Source organism: Alligator mississippiensis, chromosome 2 (assembly GCF_030867095.1).
Source record: "Alligator mississippiensis isolate rAllMis1 chromosome 2, rAllMis1, whole genome shotgun sequence".
In the NCBI taxonomy this organism is placed as follows: domain Eukaryota; kingdom Metazoa; phylum Chordata; order Crocodylia; family Alligatoridae; genus Alligator; species Alligator mississippiensis.
In genome coordinates, this window is record NC_081825.1 from 57424798 (window position 1) to 57442883 (window position 18086).

At 37.6% G+C, this 18086-nt stretch overlaps 1 protein-coding gene across 10 annotated transcripts in view; it reads right to left on the reverse strand.

The window, feature by feature from the left end:
- The window catches only part of FRYL (FRY like transcription coactivator), a 323785-nt gene continuing 305699 nt past the window's right edge, over positions 1-18086 (reverse strand). For 8 of the 10 annotated variants that reach the window (XM_059721714.1, XM_059721716.1, XM_059721717.1 and 5 more), the window contains 6 exons: positions 15544-15642; positions 9574-9642; positions 5670-5687; positions 4656-4766; positions 2503-2699; positions 1-2059 (listed from right to left, as the gene is read on the reverse strand). In XM_059721714.1, the coding sequence (XP_059577697.1) occupies positions 1801-2059; positions 2503-2699; positions 4656-4766; positions 5670-5687; positions 9574-9642; positions 15544-15642 (753 nt within the window). In that variant the 3' untranslated portion in view covers positions 1-1800. The remainder of the gene's footprint in view (positions 2060-2502; positions 2700-4655; positions 4767-5669; positions 5688-9573; positions 9643-15543; positions 15643-18086) is intronic. The other 2 variants (XM_059721715.1, XM_059721712.1) reach the window with 1 other exon arrangement.

Genomic DNA, 18086 nt, shown 5'->3' on the forward strand with positions numbered 1-18086 from the left:
TGCATATATAATGTTTTTATTTTACAAAAAAGGCTGGTAAAAGAGATGATGTAAATAAAATTGTAACGCGCCACTAAATAAAACTACATATCCCCAGTAAATACTTAAATAATTAAGAACACCATCTACAGTACCACAGAACCATCAAAATAATTCAGTTTTATCAGGGTCAAAAATACAGTGATTATGAATGTGCCTTGACCAGTTACAGAGCTTGTTAAGGTAACATAACTACTGTCAGCAGTCCAACAGCGTGCACAGTGCCTTCAATTAATGCATTTCAGCATAATTACATTTCTAGTGGGGTCCACTTCCCCAAGAAAAGGCAAAGCTAAGAATTTAATTTCTACGTTCTAAACTCTGGAATTACAGAGCTCAGTTTAAAAAAAATCACAGTGGGTAAGAGAGATGCATATAAAAATACTGGGTGTTCCTTTCAAATCATGGGACTACATTCATATATTTGCTTTTACAAAATGCTATTGGTTTCAGCAGACTCCAGTTCATTTTATGCTACAGACTTTGATGTTTAACTATAAGTATATTGCAGGTTTGCATGTTTTGGTAGTCAGTCTCTTCCTTCCTTCCTTCCTTCCTTTTTTTAAATAGTCCCACTTCCTTAGGTGTAATGAATCATGAATATGCATCTAAATGCATTCACGCTCTTTTCTTGAACTCTGCAGACTACACAGACTGCAAGTCACATATTCTACTACCAATAGCCACAATTCCCATCCCCCCCATTAGCTTTGTACACCTATTCTCATATAACAGTGCATTGCACAAATGTACAAGAAAAATACTGGTTTTGCACTATACAGTTCCTAGAATATATACAGAATAAAATAAGTTAATTTTCTTCTAATGAGAGTTGCTGATGGGCAGCATATATCTTTAATATACATTTAAAGTCTCTGCAGGCAGCTACTTTTTGGTTAGTTGTTATCAATATTTGTAACATAAGCACTGATCAGAGAACTGAGCAGCATTCCAATAAAGTTAACAGATATATTATTTCTTTTAGAAATACTGGGGAATCCCAGTTTAAAATATTATTAAATGTCCTAACATTTACACACTATGAGGATTAGATCTAATAAAATATTTTTTTTTCAAAAATAATCTTGCAGTGCTCTTTTAGGCATGCTCAGAGACCTTATCAAACATCCATACCTTCAAAATGCAACTGTCATATAGCCATACATTCCAACTCTCACACACAATTCCTTGTTACAGACAAAAAAGAGCAAATAAAACATTGAGAACTCAATTTTTTTTTGCAAAGTCTTTATAAGTCCTCTTTCTGCTTGTGTTTTACTGCACATTCTTCATGACTTTGCAGTGTGTCATTAGGCATTAGCTGATGATTATATTTACTACTGCTGGAAAGTCAGGAAGCCTTGCAGGTCTTCAGCTAAAATTAAACCAGTCTTGATTTTAGCTTCATCCCACCTGCTTTAAATTGTCTCAACATCTGGAGGCGATTTCTGTAACACCATTTTCAATTCTGTTTCTACAGAGAATAATGCATGCCTTTCCATTACATTTAGCCCTTTTCCTTTCATGTAGTTTATGTGATAAAAAACCCCAACAACTGCTGCCCATACCATGACCGTGTGGGGAAACAACAGTCAATATGATGTTAACTCCATCAGTTTTTGGAACTTAAATTTTTTGATGAAATAATTTCTTGCTGTGGTAAAATTCTGCTGTCAGGTTTTTTTCCCCTCCTCTGTGAAAGGTGCTTGATAATATTCTGAGGCATCGTCAGCTTCAGTTCTTTTCCTAAATGACCACTGTTCAGAATCCAGTGCTTGCCATACTTCCCATTAGTTTGGCTTTTGCTAGGAGCTGATAAGATTGCACCATGCGCAGAGACTCCCGGATTTCTAGATTAAGTTCCATCAGTTTTGAGTTGGCTTCTGACATGTCTTGATTAGAGCCTATTACTGCAAAGCTACCAGTCTGACCCAGAGTCTGATGACGGAAATATATATGCATCAGTGTTTGGATTGGGTTGTCTTCGGAACTTCCAAATATGTCGTTTGGCCAAACAGACCTGTAAGCACATAATTAAAATATTTAGTATTCTAGTGTCTTTTTAAGAATGCCATTTAGTCAAGAAAACTAATTTTCTTTTTAAAGAAGGCTTATACATGAGTGATCAACATAAGGAAAAAAAAGAGGGGTCAAAGAGTTCTGTAAGGTGGCAGTCCCATGGTTATTAACAAGGTAATTTTCTAAAAGGTTCGTAGTTATTGTTAAAGGATACAAAGAGTTTCTTTAACAATAAGATCAGAACTACCTTTTTTAAAATGTTAAACTGCATGAAAGAGAAAGGAAACAAAAACAGATCAGTTTTGTCCTTTTCAATGACTACATCCAGAAGGAGCTGAAAAAAAAACCTGGAGCCAAGCCAATCTTTAAATTAAAAATGTCCATTAGCAAGCTGTACAAGTGCATCCCTGAAAGCATAATCTTTTGCATCATTTCATATTATACCTGAAAGCCTTGACTTGTACAACAGCTGACAGAAACTCCTTGCTTCTCAAGGTTTCAATGAGAGAATGAATGGCCGTCTCTGTGTTAGCTTGGGAAGTCTCTGGGATTTCAATTTCTTCATTACCACTGTCTGAGGCAGATTCAGCCTCCTTCAGACAGCTCTCCAGCTGAGCAAGTTCTTCTGACATGTTTATAACCTAAAACAGACAAGGGCTGAGTTTCTGTGGATTAAAAACTCTGGTCAACTAGGTTAACTGTTGGGAGAGATATGCCTTGCACTTCCTCTACCCTCAAGAAAAGTGTACAAGAGGATGCCTGGGACCAGGATGCCATCTGTGTCACCTGGCCCAAACTCTTATGTATTTGCATGATTAAATAGCCCAAGTATGTACAATGAGCACTTGATCAAACCATCATCAGTTCCTCTTAAGTTTTCTGGAATGCTTTTCAGAAAAATATAACCCTAAACAGTTGGGAAGCTACACACTACCTATCTGTGGCCTTTTATTAACTGAAATAATTGGACTCTCTTGGAAGAATAACACTAAAATTATTTCATTACATGTAAACAAAACATGAGTATGAAGAAACTAAGGTGGAAAACGCGTGCAAGCAGTGGTGATCCAACAATATGGTGTGGCTCTGCCAGCATTCTTTACTGTAGGACTGTTCCTGCCTTAGCACTTGCATGTACTCTGCCCAGGGCCCAAACAGAAAGCAAAACCAACCTAGTAACTAACTCCTCATGCTGTTCCTCTAAGCTAAAGGAATAACAATGCAAAAAACCTCACAGATCATGAATAAGACACTAGGCCTTTAGTATGAACACATTTTGAAGAGTGAAATGAGGACTTGGACAGCAAATAAGGGAGATATGCATGGCAGTTACCATTACTTCAAATTGCCTGCTCCTCCTGAAATGCCCAGTTATGCTTTCAGCTGCGGAAACAGTTTAACTAGAAGACAGCTGGCCATATCAACAATATCCTCATTCCAGTCTCTACAAAGCAGCAAAGTACCTGGTCAAGTGAGAGATGTGCAGCATTTTGCCCCTCATTTCTCCCATAACTCCCAATCTACTGGGTAGAAAGATAAAGGAGCAACATTTAAACTTTGTTTTTCCTCCTGCTGCCCCAGGCAAGACCAAGTTGAAACTCCCCATTACCTTCATCTTTTTTTTTTGTTGTTGTTACAGAGAAGAATTTTCAAAAGCCACAAAAAAAATCACAGATACTAGAGTGTGTCATTAGTTACAGACTGCCCAAAAACATTCTGACTGTCCTTTAAGACATGATCAGTCATAAAGGATCATGCACCAACAATGCACAGCTGGCACCTCAAGAATGAAAAAATTTTGGAGTGAAGCACACTAAGTTAAAAGCATGTATGTATATCTGCATAATGGATTCAATAGGGAAAGGGGAGGCTGGGATTTAACAAGAAATGCTTGCTGTTCCTGACATGCCCAGCTGTCCTTTCAGCATCAGCAGTTAAATGATCCTTCAGTCTCTCTAAATTCATCTCCTTATGAAAAACAGTGGCTATTTAAAAAAAAACATGCAACTAATTTTGATTTTTTTTTAATCTCCAACTTGAGATACCTGCCTTACGTGTAGTTGTGTTGAGGGCATATTACCAGTTTCTGGACATAAAAGGTGGCCTATATTGATAGTATATAGTCCTAAGGCTGAATTGTGTTTTGCTAATGGCTGATATTATTTGTAACATTCACTGCAAACTGATTATATAACCATGTACATATTTGAAAACACAGGGGGTGGCAGTAAGGGGCTTCTTAACAAAACTTTCTTGATTGGCACTGAAGTACCTCATTTACAGCTTGATTAGATTACACCAACAGTGCTGCTGAAATATTTTAAATCCTTGAGTCTTAAGATCATTTGATTCCCTGGATTCCTGGTTCGGTAAAAAGACTAAGTGGTACAAGAATCAACAAAGACATACTAAAATGACTAAAAAAATAATTACAAGTTCTAAATTAAACCTTTTGTTTCTTGGCTGCAAATCAGTTTGTTACACACCTCTGTTTTCAAAAAGGATGTCCCACTGCTTAAAAACATTATGAAACTATGTATTTTTAAATGGATGTCATTTTAGAACATCAGGTAGCTAAACAGTGCAATTTTCTTTACCTCTGCCTCTTTTTGGATTGTGTTCACTTGATTGATAAGTTTGCAATAGGCTTGGAAGAGAAGCAGCAACTGGAAATGCAACTTGTATAACCTCCGGCATAACTCCAGCTCCTGTAAGTGTAAAGAGCAACATTATTTTAAACTGAGGGGTTCTTAACCTACTACATGAGATACAGGCAATAAATTGTAGGCAGCTTGTTCACCATAGAATTTGAAATATTAAAATAGTTATTTGCTTACTGCAAGGGGCAAAAACGTCTAGAAGATTTACAAGCTAAATGTATTAAGAAGCTGATGAAAGGCAGATGAAAGCTGCATTCAGGACTAGATTTGTAATTAGAAATGAAGTAGTATATATTTTGCAGGTTAAAGGTATAACTTTTAAGAACAATCACATTTCCAACAAGAAAATAAAAAGTAATTCAAATGACATTTGAAAAAAATGTTGTGTTCCAGCCCAAAAAAGTTATTTTTATTTATTTTGGGTCCTGTTAGTTTAAACTCCAGCCTGATGCCAAACAAACAATTGGGCTGATGAGCCTAGAATCTTTTCCCTCTTAGTACATCATACACCTTGGTGCTTAGATTGTAATTCCATGATAGAAGAGGAGGAAACTAATATAATCCTGTTAAGAATAGTGTTTCCTTTATGATAGCTAGTTATGATTTTAAGAAATAGATATTCTTATTGGAATGAAACAGCAATATTAACTTGCACATTGTTTTATTTGATTATTATGTATTTAACACACTAGTCAAAGAGGAGGCAATGTTAATATTGCTTTAGATTTAGACAAAAAAGCTAATAGGGTCATCTGCTATTAACTTGTATTACTACAGCATCCTATTATGTACAAAGAACCAACAGTTTACAGGTTAGGAGTAAACAAAACTGAAGCACTTTTAGAGTAGTCTATGACAAGACACTGCTATGTCACAAATGGACAAGAGACAAATGACCAATTTGTTGACTAGCATGATTAAATATTTAATAAAGCAAGAACCATCACTTACTGCTAGAACTTCCATTTGCTAAGCAAGAAGGTGAGCAGGTCACAAAAATACAAAGGAAGAAAAAGATCGAGAATTAGTATAGGAAGTAATTTTGATTAGGTAATAGATGTCCCGGGTAAACTGGAAGAAAACAGACATCTACCATTCTCAAAAAGTACTCTGACAATGTGGAGACACAACACAATTACTTTAGAGTGTACTCAATTTTCCCCTGGAGCAAAAGTTAGAGAGGACACAATGCACAGCATTTACTCTGCAGAGACTGTTGTTCTCAAGCATGAAGTTATTTCTGAGAAAGTCAGAATAAATTTACTCCAGAGAAAGTTATTGCAGTATACATTTCATGCATCCACTACCATCATTGATTTTACTTTGAAGTATTCATTTGTTCAGTGCAAACCAGTTCTGCCCCTACCAGGAGCTATAATGGTGCCTACTTAAGGCATGTCTGCTCCTTACAGTAGAGCAAAATCTGAGGTAAATGACTCCAGAGTAAATAAACTGTGTACTTGCAACCTGCATAGGCAAAATATTAAGCTGAATTCAAAGTATAATTATTAGGCACTCACTCATATAGCTGACAAAAGGTAACTTTTACCCTGCTTTCCTACCGCATTAGCAAAAAAACACTTCAAGTAACAACCCCCCCTTAACCCACACTACAGAAAGGGCCTGAGGCATAGATATATACATATTTAAATAAACTTCAAAACAAAGGCAAGTTGATATAAATATCTGACAGCTGCCTTTTTCTGAATTCATACTTTTCAATTTGAAATTGAGGGAGTTCTCATTAATTTAGGGGATTCCATTGATTTGGATTTTGAGTCTACTCAGGAAATCCTTGTCTTTGAATGTGTATCTAAGACCTTTAAAATACTTCAGTGCAAAATTTCTCTCAGATTTTGCGTAAGATATGGAGAAGAACGGTTGGTGGGGAGGGGAGAGTACAGAGAGTCAGAAAAGCCTTTTAGGAACTAAATTCCTTGGGACAACGCCTGCTTTTACTTGTTTGTACAGTGGTGGCACTTAACATTAACATATTGGTGGCACTTAATATTAAAAAATTAGAAGCATATATGTGATGGCACAATCAGAGTATTCCACCAGACAAAAGCAGTTATACCTTATTATTATACATTCTGTAATTATGTTACATGAAGATTATTCTGTAGTTGATACGGACTATCATGTAACAGTTCAGCATATAAAAAGTAACTAGAGATACAGAGTGCATTTCCAGGAGACTAATCCCAGATCCTGAACTACCAAAGTCAAAGGGAGTTTTCGCACTGACTTCATTGAGCACAAGATCAAGCCCTTAGTAACCTGCAAAGAAGAGTTAATGTCATTAACTTTAGACAGCTGAGTCTTAGCACATGCCAAGCAGGATCTGTTATTACTATTATAAGGCAAAGATATAAGAAAAAGATGTCATGGATTTTTTAAAGGATGGACAATTTTCTGAAAATTCAGATGAAATTTTACTGAAATAATGCACTGTTGGTTTCATATTTACTCTAAAAAATAAATACTTTTAATAAAGTTGCATGTTTTTCAAATCTAATGAAAAATTGCATATTACATTTGTTGAGTTTACAGACATCAATGTGATTTTTTTTAATTGCCAGTCCCGCAGCTCAGCCTGGAATCAAATAATGCAGATAATTTTTGCTGGCTCACACATTTGCACTAACAGTAAAGATCCTGTAACTAAATTTAATTACAATTCTGTTGGTGATGCATGAACCCGAACTGAATTTAGCTCATTGCCTACTACCCGTCTTGACTGCAGAGCTAAAAATTAGCAGGAAAAATCTTATTTATGTTAGTAAACTAAGCATATCTTTTAAAGAAGCACCATTTTTTACAATTAGAAAAGCACTTTATATTCTGTACATAAAAGTTAGTTACTTTGTCTATCAGGATTCCATTCTACTTATAAGGATTTCCAAAACAGTCCCCTTATTTTCAATAATCCACAATGACTCCTTCAAACCAGTATTAATTTATGTAAAAAGAAAAACCTCTGTCCTGTCAGTAACCTGCGAAGTGCATTGGATTCAAGGAAGGATTGTATTCGGCTCTCCCATTTTTGTTTCTTTAGCAATAAAGAGGGAATTGTAATACTTACCTTCTTCCAGGGTATGTTGGGAGAATTAATTGATGCTTATAAAGCATTTTTAAGACAGAAGGCAATATGTAAATATTATTCTTACATTATACAGATTATGTTGTGGAGGGGGAAATACTGTGCAGGTAAATGTTTATTTTAAACAGAACACTCGCAAAACAAGACATTAAATCTGTGCAAATATGTTTAATACACATTAAAATAATTATTTGTGTGTATAATAGAAATCCTTATGAATATAGGTTAATTCATTCACTTTATAGCTATTTTCCTAATGCACGGGCCATTTAAAATGGTATTTTCCAAAATAAAGCAGCTGTATAATAACAACAAGGTGTTTCATTATTTTTGTTTTAAACAAATTAAGAAACAAAAATATCTGTAATAGGGTGTTTGCTTTGTTAAAGAGAGACCCTTATTTTTTTTTAAAGGCTAAACAAACTAGCAAAAAAATTGATGATTCCTTTCTAGTCTGATTGTTGTGTATGGAGCAGACTTAAATACTGAAAGTAGCATTTAATTGTTCTTAGTTTTTTTATTTTCAAGGAACAAAAATATTACCACTACTGCACCATAATACAGATTTTATTTTAAAATTGGATTGACTAAAAAGGATTGAATAAAAAGGAAGAAAATCCTTTCCCTTTCTCCATGTTTATCCTTAACTTGGATTCAGAAAACACCTACAATGATTTTTGGGATTCAGTGTGTCCTCATATATACAAAAAGCATTTTACTTCAGTTGTTAGAAAGACAGCTTCTCTATTCACACTCACTTTTTAAGATACTAAGTTATGTGTATTGCACATGAACAGGTAGGGAAAAGCCTTAACCCTTTTATATATGTATTCATTATAATCTTAAAAAGTCCAGACAGCATTTGCTTCTTTAAAAACAAAAATAAACTGTTCTGCTGAATCTGCCTATGAAAACATGATTTTAAGCAGCTCCAATACAGGCGCTATTAGTGATGTTATAGTTACATCTTTTATCATCTTTGTTATAGGATCCTAGAAGGCATTAAGTGTCTTTATACTGAATACTAACAATACAACATAAATCCATAGATTTTTTTTTCTTTCTACAACATATTTAGTAACAATACAGCATATGTTGTTTAAAGGAACAAAGATTTTCCCAAGTAGTTGAGTATTTCATACATTACAACTGTGAGTAGCATCAAAGGCAGAGGTGATCCTTCTACAATGTATTCATGCGCATTTTTTTCAGATAAACTCAAGAGAGTCAACTAAAAATGATGGTGGGTTTCCAATTTCACAGTAATTTCCAAAAAGTTTGATGAGGTTTCTGCCATAGTGCTACCTAGCCCCTCTTTCAGCCTTCCAAACACATTATTCTAGAAAGGTCATATGTATTTATATACTTCTAATTATATTAGATTTTGGGCAGCTCTTTTGCCAGACTGTTTATCTGAGTACAGAAGCAGAATACTAATCCCTTTTCTTTTAGAAACAACTGCATAAGAGACAGATTTACTTTGGTACTCAGATGATATCGAGTCTGCTTATCTACTCAGTGTTATTAAGCTTTTAGAACCCAAGACTTGTTGCTCACTTTAATAAAAGGGAACCCTTTATTATTAGGCCAATATTTTATAAGAATCAAAGTTTCCAAAAGATAGTCTGATAAATGAAAAGCTCTGCAAAAGCTTCTTTAATTTTGCTGCAAATATCAAAGAGTTTTTTTGTGCTGTATATTTTTTAATTTTAATATGTGATATATTAGGACTCAGACCTGACAATCACCTACCTGAGCATCTGTGTTAGTTCCATGAATGCCATCATCAGCACCAAATGTCCTTTTGCAGTCTTCTAGCCACTACAAAATAAACATAAGCAAAATTAACATTGAAAGACCGAGTAAACCAAAATACATGAGAAAAGTTCCAAAGAACTGTACTGCAATAAAGATCTTCCATGTCCCCAGACAATTTTTAATGAAATAACGTAATTAATATATGTGTATAGCCTTAGTCACATCTTGTTTAATACTAGTTGAAACTCCTTTCAGATACCCGATGCCTGGTACTTCATTTCTTACCAGGACCATCCTTCCCAACAAATTCTACTTTGTTATGTTTTGTAGCAATTAGTTCCCTCCATTGAACTTTTCATACAATTTTCAATATTCCAGAGCAGGACTACTTGATATGTTCAATGTTAAGCTACAGTTACATTTGGGAAGTAAGGTTGGGAGGCAAAATGGTAGAGGAAAGAGGAAATCCTTTTGATTAAATATGATACAGTATTTTTTTCTTCTACTCTGTTCCAGAAAATTCCATTACAATATTATTTCTTAATTCCTTTAATGACTCAAGAGGTACACAAGCATCCCAACAGCATTTCTAACAAATTGCTGAACCAGAATCATAAAAGGAAAGGCTGGAATTTTTGTATTTTTTGAGAACTATTTTAGTGAGATTAGGAGAATTACATTACTTGTACATGTAGAATATAATAAAGGTGCTTTATTGATTTCAATAGATTAGTTATGCCCGTTCTATACATTATAAAGGGTTACTATAAAATATACAATACAAACATGAGGGACTTATCTACACTGTGCTCAGTACATTTGGGGTCCTATTGTAAAAGAAAGCAAACACAAGTGAACAGAGAGTGACCAGAATAGTAATGAACTACGTTAAAGTGCAAATTATCCTCTGAAACACAGAACAGAATCTACACATCCAAGGAAGTATAATTTAGTTTAATGTGTGCTTTCTATCATAAGTCTCACTGGAACTCTTAAGTGACCTTTTCCTAACCTTTGACTGATGCAAGAAAGGTAAAATAAAAATGTGATTTCCCATCTGCTCAATTTAATAAAGTCTACTTAGTGAATTAACTTGGCCTGTGTGCTTATCAGGAGGAGAAGTGGAATTCTCTAAACACTGTGGTGTCAGTTTCAATTAGTGATACATGGATACCAATGTACTTTTAAAATCTTGTTTTTCTTTGTATCTGACAGCACCCATCAATAATAATGGACGTCTGTATCATAGCAAATAACATCAGAAACTAGGAACCTGATATTAACCTCTCACACCTGGCCTTGTTTTGACATTTTTTATATTTTAAAGAGAAAAACAATTTGGAAAAAAAAAGTTTTAAGCTCTTTAAGTTTTCCATGACACACCAAGCTCTATTTTCTGTTATTTCTATTTCTTTGAGTCAGTGTTTTTCCCCCCTGATATAAATATGAATACAGTGAAAGATTTGATGTGCAGCAACAGAACAGCCACTAATTCACAATGCATTTATATATTGCCTCATTCCTGCTGAGCCCAGGACAGACACTAATAATCAAGCCCTGCTCATTTGCTTTTGCTCCGTGTATATCCAAGCCCAACAATTAAGTAGAGAATATAGTTAGGGGGGTCCTAGACAAAGAGCTGAAGGGCGGTGCTGGGGTAAGTGTTCAGGACCTTCAGACCTATCTTACTTTGCCTATTTGATAGACTGAGGTCTGTACAAACAGAAGGGAGTGAAGTTTGTTTCTTGGTGGCTGTCCTAGGCTTGAGAGGAAAGCAGTATAGACATTTCTTGGCCCTTACCACAGGTTCAGTAATACAAAGGAGACAGAGTTCTACTTAGGGAATAGATGAGGGTTCTCTGACCTAGAAGCATCTTCCCCAGATATGCTGGTTTTAGGTCACCCATCCAGTTTTACATGGGTCCAAAAATGGGAATAGTAGATAACATTTCTGCCTGCACAAGACAGCATTACAGATGCTCTGACTTGCACCAGGGGCTGATTTAGCTTCAGAATAGGTGGCATACAGACCACTTTGCCTTCCCCATTTCAATTGCACTAAGTGCAAGTTCCTTGTAAAAGATAACTCCATTATCTCCTTAACTTTATGTTGCTTTGAGAGGTTAATACAGAACACCACATTTTGAAAGTCAAGTGCAATCCACATTTTTAGGACTGGTTTTGAAGACAAGTTACCAGTTAAAGTTATGCTTTTAAAAGTTAATCATGTGTGCTAAAAGTTTAGAGATTTGGGGGGCGGAGGGGGAGGGAGGGAGGATGACACAGAAATCCAATAAACAAACAATACACCATGCACAAGATGCAGTATTATCAGATAAATGCAATTAAAATATAGCCAACCAATTTAGTTTGCCCCTTTTCTAATTTGTTTCTAATCAGAGGAGTGTTGTTTCAGTAGGTTTTTAACTGGCTTTCAGACTGATATTACTACATTGTATCATCAGGGAACAGGACTTGATGCAGGAGGTCACTTCCTGCCTTGTATCCTATGTTTATTTCATTTGTTTCATTCAGTTGTCTTGTGTTGGATGTTTCCGGGTTTCAGCCTTTGAGGATTCCTTAGCCTACTAGAACTGTATAATATACAAAGCTCAGAAAATGAAAAATGAGCAAATACAAGACATTTTAAAATACTTTTGTAAAGTTGTAAAAGTAAAAAAAAGGTCAAACGAAGCTTTAGGAGAAAATTAGACAGCATTTCTAAATTAATATTTAAACCAACTAGGAATGACAAAAGCTTAATCATCAAAATAATGTGTTTTTTTCTTCCTTTCTAGATGCAAGTGATTAAATCAAAATTGCCCAAGGCTCTCAGTTGTTTCAGAACAATTCCTTTGACCCAGTGAAACATTTGTTCTGCCCTAATCATTCTCAAGTACTGTAGTAAAGGACAGGCTGAAAACAGTAACAGGTCCTTGGGCAGTCTTTTGACAGAATCACTAGAGAAAACATGTGAGCTCCTACTGTGCTATACAAAGGCCATAAGTTCCTATCCATCAGATTCCTTTATACAAAAACAAAATGCAGACAACCCCATGAGAATTTATTTTAATATTGGCAAAGAAAAATAGAACAAAAATAAAAGTCCAAAAGCCTACTTGAAAATGTACCATGCATTTATAGCCAGAAAAGCAATTAATTTAAAATTAATACCTTACAATAAGGAATTTTTAAAAAGATATACGAGATGCAATTTCTAGGAGAGAGCAAGTCTAACAATACCATTTTGTACAGCCATAGTTTATGGTATAAATGCATCTGGGTTAAAGTCTTTGTTCTACCTCATATCTCCAGTGTACCCTTGGGCAAATTATTTAGCCCCCCTGGTTGGTTGCAGATATGAGGGGAAAAATTAAAACAAAGAACGATGCTACACTTAAAAACTCAGCACATTGCTGCAGTGCATGCCCAGGAGAGGCACTGTTTTGGTTGGACCTAGCTTTCCCAACAGCTATATCAATTGGGTACTTCAGTGGGGCTTTTTTGGTGCTTTTATCTAATAGCTAATTGAAACAGCTGAAGCACCCGATTTATCTAAGCTAAAGAGCTGGGTCAAGGTAATGCACTCCAGCTTCCAGTAAAGAGTCCCCCCCAACATGGGGTTCTCCCCTCATCCCCTATGCCTAACTCCTCTGTCTGCCGAATGAGAACAACAGCACTTCCTCAAATATTTCTGTTGTTTTACATGGCATGTGAAATTATATAATGTGTGACACTCAGATACCATGGTAATATAAATACAGTATGAATCCCAAAAATGAGATTTTAATTGAATTGGAATATGTAGTCACCGTCAGGTACTTACATATATGTATGTGCTCCTAATAATCTAATTCTATTTAGAATTTGTTAAGTTTTAAAAATGGAAATACAACACATTTCATTTAAGTTTTAACTTCTCTTTCTTCTTAGACTAAAGAGTATTATAGTCTTTGTTCAGATTACTGTAACTCGCTAGTGGTCAAACAGCAGTTTAGGAGCTTAAAATGCATCTACTGAAGAAAGACTGGTAAATAAACACCTTTTCTCCTCTCCACTTATATTTTCTCTCTGATTTTTTTTCCAGTTCTTATTTATTTTAAGAAATGATTTAAAAGCAGACTATTACTTGTGCTGGGGTAGATTACTTATTCAGGAGCATGCTCATCTTGAAATCTGCATTTCCCGCACCTCTCAGTTGTGTCAAAAGTTTGGTTTATAGCTAGAAGGGCTAGCTTGTATAACTTTTCCAATAAACCCACTTCCATTTCCCTTCTTAAGCATATGCTTGAAAAATATGAGGCCAATTTAAAACTCACCTCCATGAAAGTTTACTACTTACTATGGTTGAAAATTATTCCTTATATTGCTGTAACTGAATAAGATGATGGTGAAAAAACCTCTTATTTTACTTTGTGCATCTGCAATAGCATTTTGGATCTGATCCAACGCTTATTAAAAAATCAGTGTCAGACTTTGCTGACTCCAGAAAAAGCCAGCTTGGGCCTTCTGAATGTAGTCCTTTTCATTATGTCCTGTGTATGTTAACTTTTCTTGAATTGTAAAGACTTTTATTAACATTTCACAGGAGACAAGAACTCTTATTAAAATTATTGACAGAGCTTTAAAAATATAAACCAACGATTTACATAATTCTCCTAGAAAGTAAGGTTCAAACTGACCAAGTCTCTCCTCAAGTTTAGACTGAACAAGTCCCATTAAGTATAAACGTATTTTATTCTGGAAACTGAATGACTTGAGATTCCATCAATAAAAAAAATGTGTAAAAACATAAGCACTATTTCATAAAATATTTCAAAGAGGTATTAAAACTGATTACATTTTTCAAGCACTTCAAAAGTTTGATGCTTACCATTCAAACTGATGCCTTATGTGAATCTATCAGAGAAATATCAAAACAGTGACCTCACACCATTTATGTTTCCAAACAGAAGAGCAAACCAAACAAATTTAAAGCCAACAAGTCTAATTCATGCCTGAGGATATGCCAGGGTCTGCAGGTTCTCAGCAATGTATACTTGAAACTGACTCATAAATTGTACTTCTCTTCGACAGTTTGTAAAAGGCTTCTGTAGAACCCCAGGAGCCTTTTCAAAATGCCTTCCCTCAGTGTACCTTTTAGATGATACTGAAGGCATCAAAACTAGAGGTGTAGCAGGGTAGCTTTGCACCCAGGGCAGCCATGATGCATGGGGCAGCCCTGGCTGCTGCAGAGCTGACGGCAGCTATTTTTGCACACCACCCCCTCAGTTACGCTGTTACCACATTCCTTTTCCATGGTAAATTCCTCATCTAGTGCAACAATCCTTACACAGGCTTGTACAAATTATAGCTCTCTTCATATCTGCAAGGGTGAATCTAGAGCCATGTTTTCTTTCATTTCCTGAAAGAGATGTCTTTTTTTTTTTTAAATTTCCTGAAGTTTGTATATTCCAGGAGTCAGTTACGTATCACTGGTTCACAAAAGCAAATACTCAGCTTGCTGAAAGTTCAGTCCTGAATCATTGTGCCCTTTGCAAAAAGTCTAGACATTAACATATACCTTAAAGAACAGAAACTATATCATCATAATGTTTAAATGTCATCTTATTTTAATCTCAACTGACAGGCAAAAAAACAGTACTTCCATAAAGAGAAAAAACAACCAAAAATCTAAAATAAAAAAAATTTCTCCCTTTGACTATTCAATCAATTTAAACATTTCTGTTAAATGGCAAGAGTAAAAATAAGTGCAACCAACAGACCTACAGCAGGGGTAGGCAACCCCAAACACGGGTGCCAGAAAGTGGCGCGCACAGCTGTTTCACCTGGTATGTGTTCTTTGGGGTGGATGGCAGGGAAGGGGTTGAGGCTGTGCTGCCACAACGAGGATCAGGCCACTTGCAGCTCCCCCTCACTGTCCACCTACAACATAAAGTAGCTGATAAAATAAAGGAGACTTACCTGCTCTGCTGCCTCTCTTTTGGTATTATAGGTATCCAGATGTTCTTGGAGCTCTAGAACACTGAACTTCAATGTTTCTAGTAAACCACAGGACATCAGCTGAAACAAATTTTTTTCCCATAAGTAAATAAATAAAACACTTATTAAATAATTAAACCTCTTTTGGGAAATCACATAAAGCTAGCTGTCCACACACTGGTAATACCTCTAATTATAACTTAAAAAAATATTTGCAGTTAGATCAGCTAAGGCAGAGCGCCATTCAGAACCTGCAAATTAAATGGGGCTGTGCCAAGTCAGTGCTTGGGAGAGACTTCAAATGGAGCATCTAGATCAGTGATTCTCAATCAGGGTGTTATTCTGTTCTAAGCTCTGTTGTGGTTTTTCCAGAGTTATTTGCAACAGAACAATAGTTTTATTATTTTTCAGTAGTCAAGAAACAAGTGAAAACTGAGAGCTACCATATTCCAAGGAGTGGCTTGAGTCTAGCAAGGTTGAGAATCACTGATCTAGGTGCTACAGGAAATGGTGTTTCTGAGTCAAGCTTTGGGACTCCCTTTAAAAGTTAGGTCATGTATGTGCAAAACAGCCTATAGTGAGGGGCAGGCAAAACACTGCCCATGGGCTGGATCTGGCCCACCAGGCCATTCTATCTGGTCTGCGGGGCCCCTAAAAAAATTAGAAAATTAATATGTATTTGCCCCTGGCTGCCTGTCAAAGATGACAGGAGCCCAGAGCAGGGCCCAGAGCAGGATAGCAGGAGTGTGGAACCGGGCTGCCAGGGGCTCTATGGAGCTGGGCTGCACTGCTCAAGCAGGGAGAAGAGGGAGCCAGCTCAGCTCCATAGAGCTCCTGGCAGCCCCGTCCCATGATCCTGCAGCCCCACTCTGGGCCCCACTCGCACTAGCCCCAGTGCACTGGTGCAGGCTCCATGCTCCTGCCTGGCAGCCGCTGTGCTCTGCATACCCACTCGCTGCCTCTTCCCCCTGCCTGCCCCTGCCCTTTCCTCAGTGTCTCCCCCTCCCCCCCCCCCGCCACCACGTGGTTCCCAGCTGCAGTGCTGAGACTGCAACAGCAGCTGGGATGCAGTGCTCGAGCAGCCAGGAGAAGAGGGGATGGCATAGGTGACTGGTGCCTCCTGAGTCAGGGGGGGCACTTGCCCCCACAGCAGACAGTTAGCGACCCAGGGCAGGGGTGTCCCGCTGTACCCAATCCCACCAACCCACAACTGGCAGCAGCATGCCGCTGGCACTTCCAGGTCAGCAGGATCGGCTGCACGGGAATCGCTTCTCCTGGCGCAGTCTTTGGCCGGCGCTCTCAGGGGGGACACCAGTGCTCTTGCCTGCCCCCTCCATTGCCTGGGAACACTGCAGTAATGGGGTGCACCAGCGCTCTCAGGGGGTGCATGTGCAGCCGCATGCACCCTCAATGTATTGCCAGTGGGGGATGGGGAAGTGGCAGGAGAAGGGCAGCAGTGGCAGACAGAGGCAAGTGGCAGCGAGCTGGAACATGGGGCCTGCACCAGTGCCCCAAGGTCAAGAGTAGCAGGATCACAGAGCCCAGTCTTGCAGGAGCACTGGCAGGGTCTCTGCCTGCTGTGAGGGGGGAAGGAGGGGGGGGGGCAGGCTGTGGGCACACTCCTTCCACCCAAGCTACATCCCTCCCCAGCCATCCTCCCCCACACATTCACAGTCCCCTACAAAGCCCATACCCACCCTGCCACAAATCCCACACACACACCCTCCCCCCCACACCACCCCACATACCCACAAACCTATACCCAGTCTCCCACCCATACCACCCCCCCACAATATACAAGAGTAAAACTTTTTTTTAAGGTATTATACTATCACCTCTATGTACACAACACAAATGCATGTAAATCAGGACAAAAATATTTTTTGAAATGAAATTAATGTTGTAGTACATGTTTGATTGTTAGAATATAATTTGGTATTTTTCTGGTTCAGAGAAGCAAAACCCCTTGATGAAAGGAGTACTTCCAGGGGCAAAGGGAGGGACTTCTGGTGGCAAAGGTCAGGTGTTAGAGGGTGGGATTTCCAGTCCCAAGGTGGTGACCAGGGGGTGGGGCACCTGCCAAGGGACAGGGCTACCCATACAGCCTTCAACAGCTTGCCAAAACTCAGTAAGCGGCCCTCCACCCGAAATAATTGCCCACCTGTGGCCTATAGTAAAGGGCAGTGTGTTTACAGGGTACATACAGCTGCAGCCAACAGCTGCCCAGAACTACAAATGTAATTCAAGGGTTTGCTGTGGCCTTTATTTTAAAGGATGCTGGTTCTCTAATCACATTTAATGGACCACTGATGTACTTCAGCTGTGCTGAGTGGCAGCCATAGAAGTAAAAGCTGCAGGCATCAACTGAGTGGCTCCTCTTTATTTGGCAACCCACTGCAAATTAAATATCTTCAAATGATCCCAATAAAAAAAATCTGGGTTCTACTGTCCTGCTCTTAAACATATAAGAAAAAGCAGCAAACAGAAAAAGAACTGAGAGCCTTTGAGTTGTGCTTTCCACATAT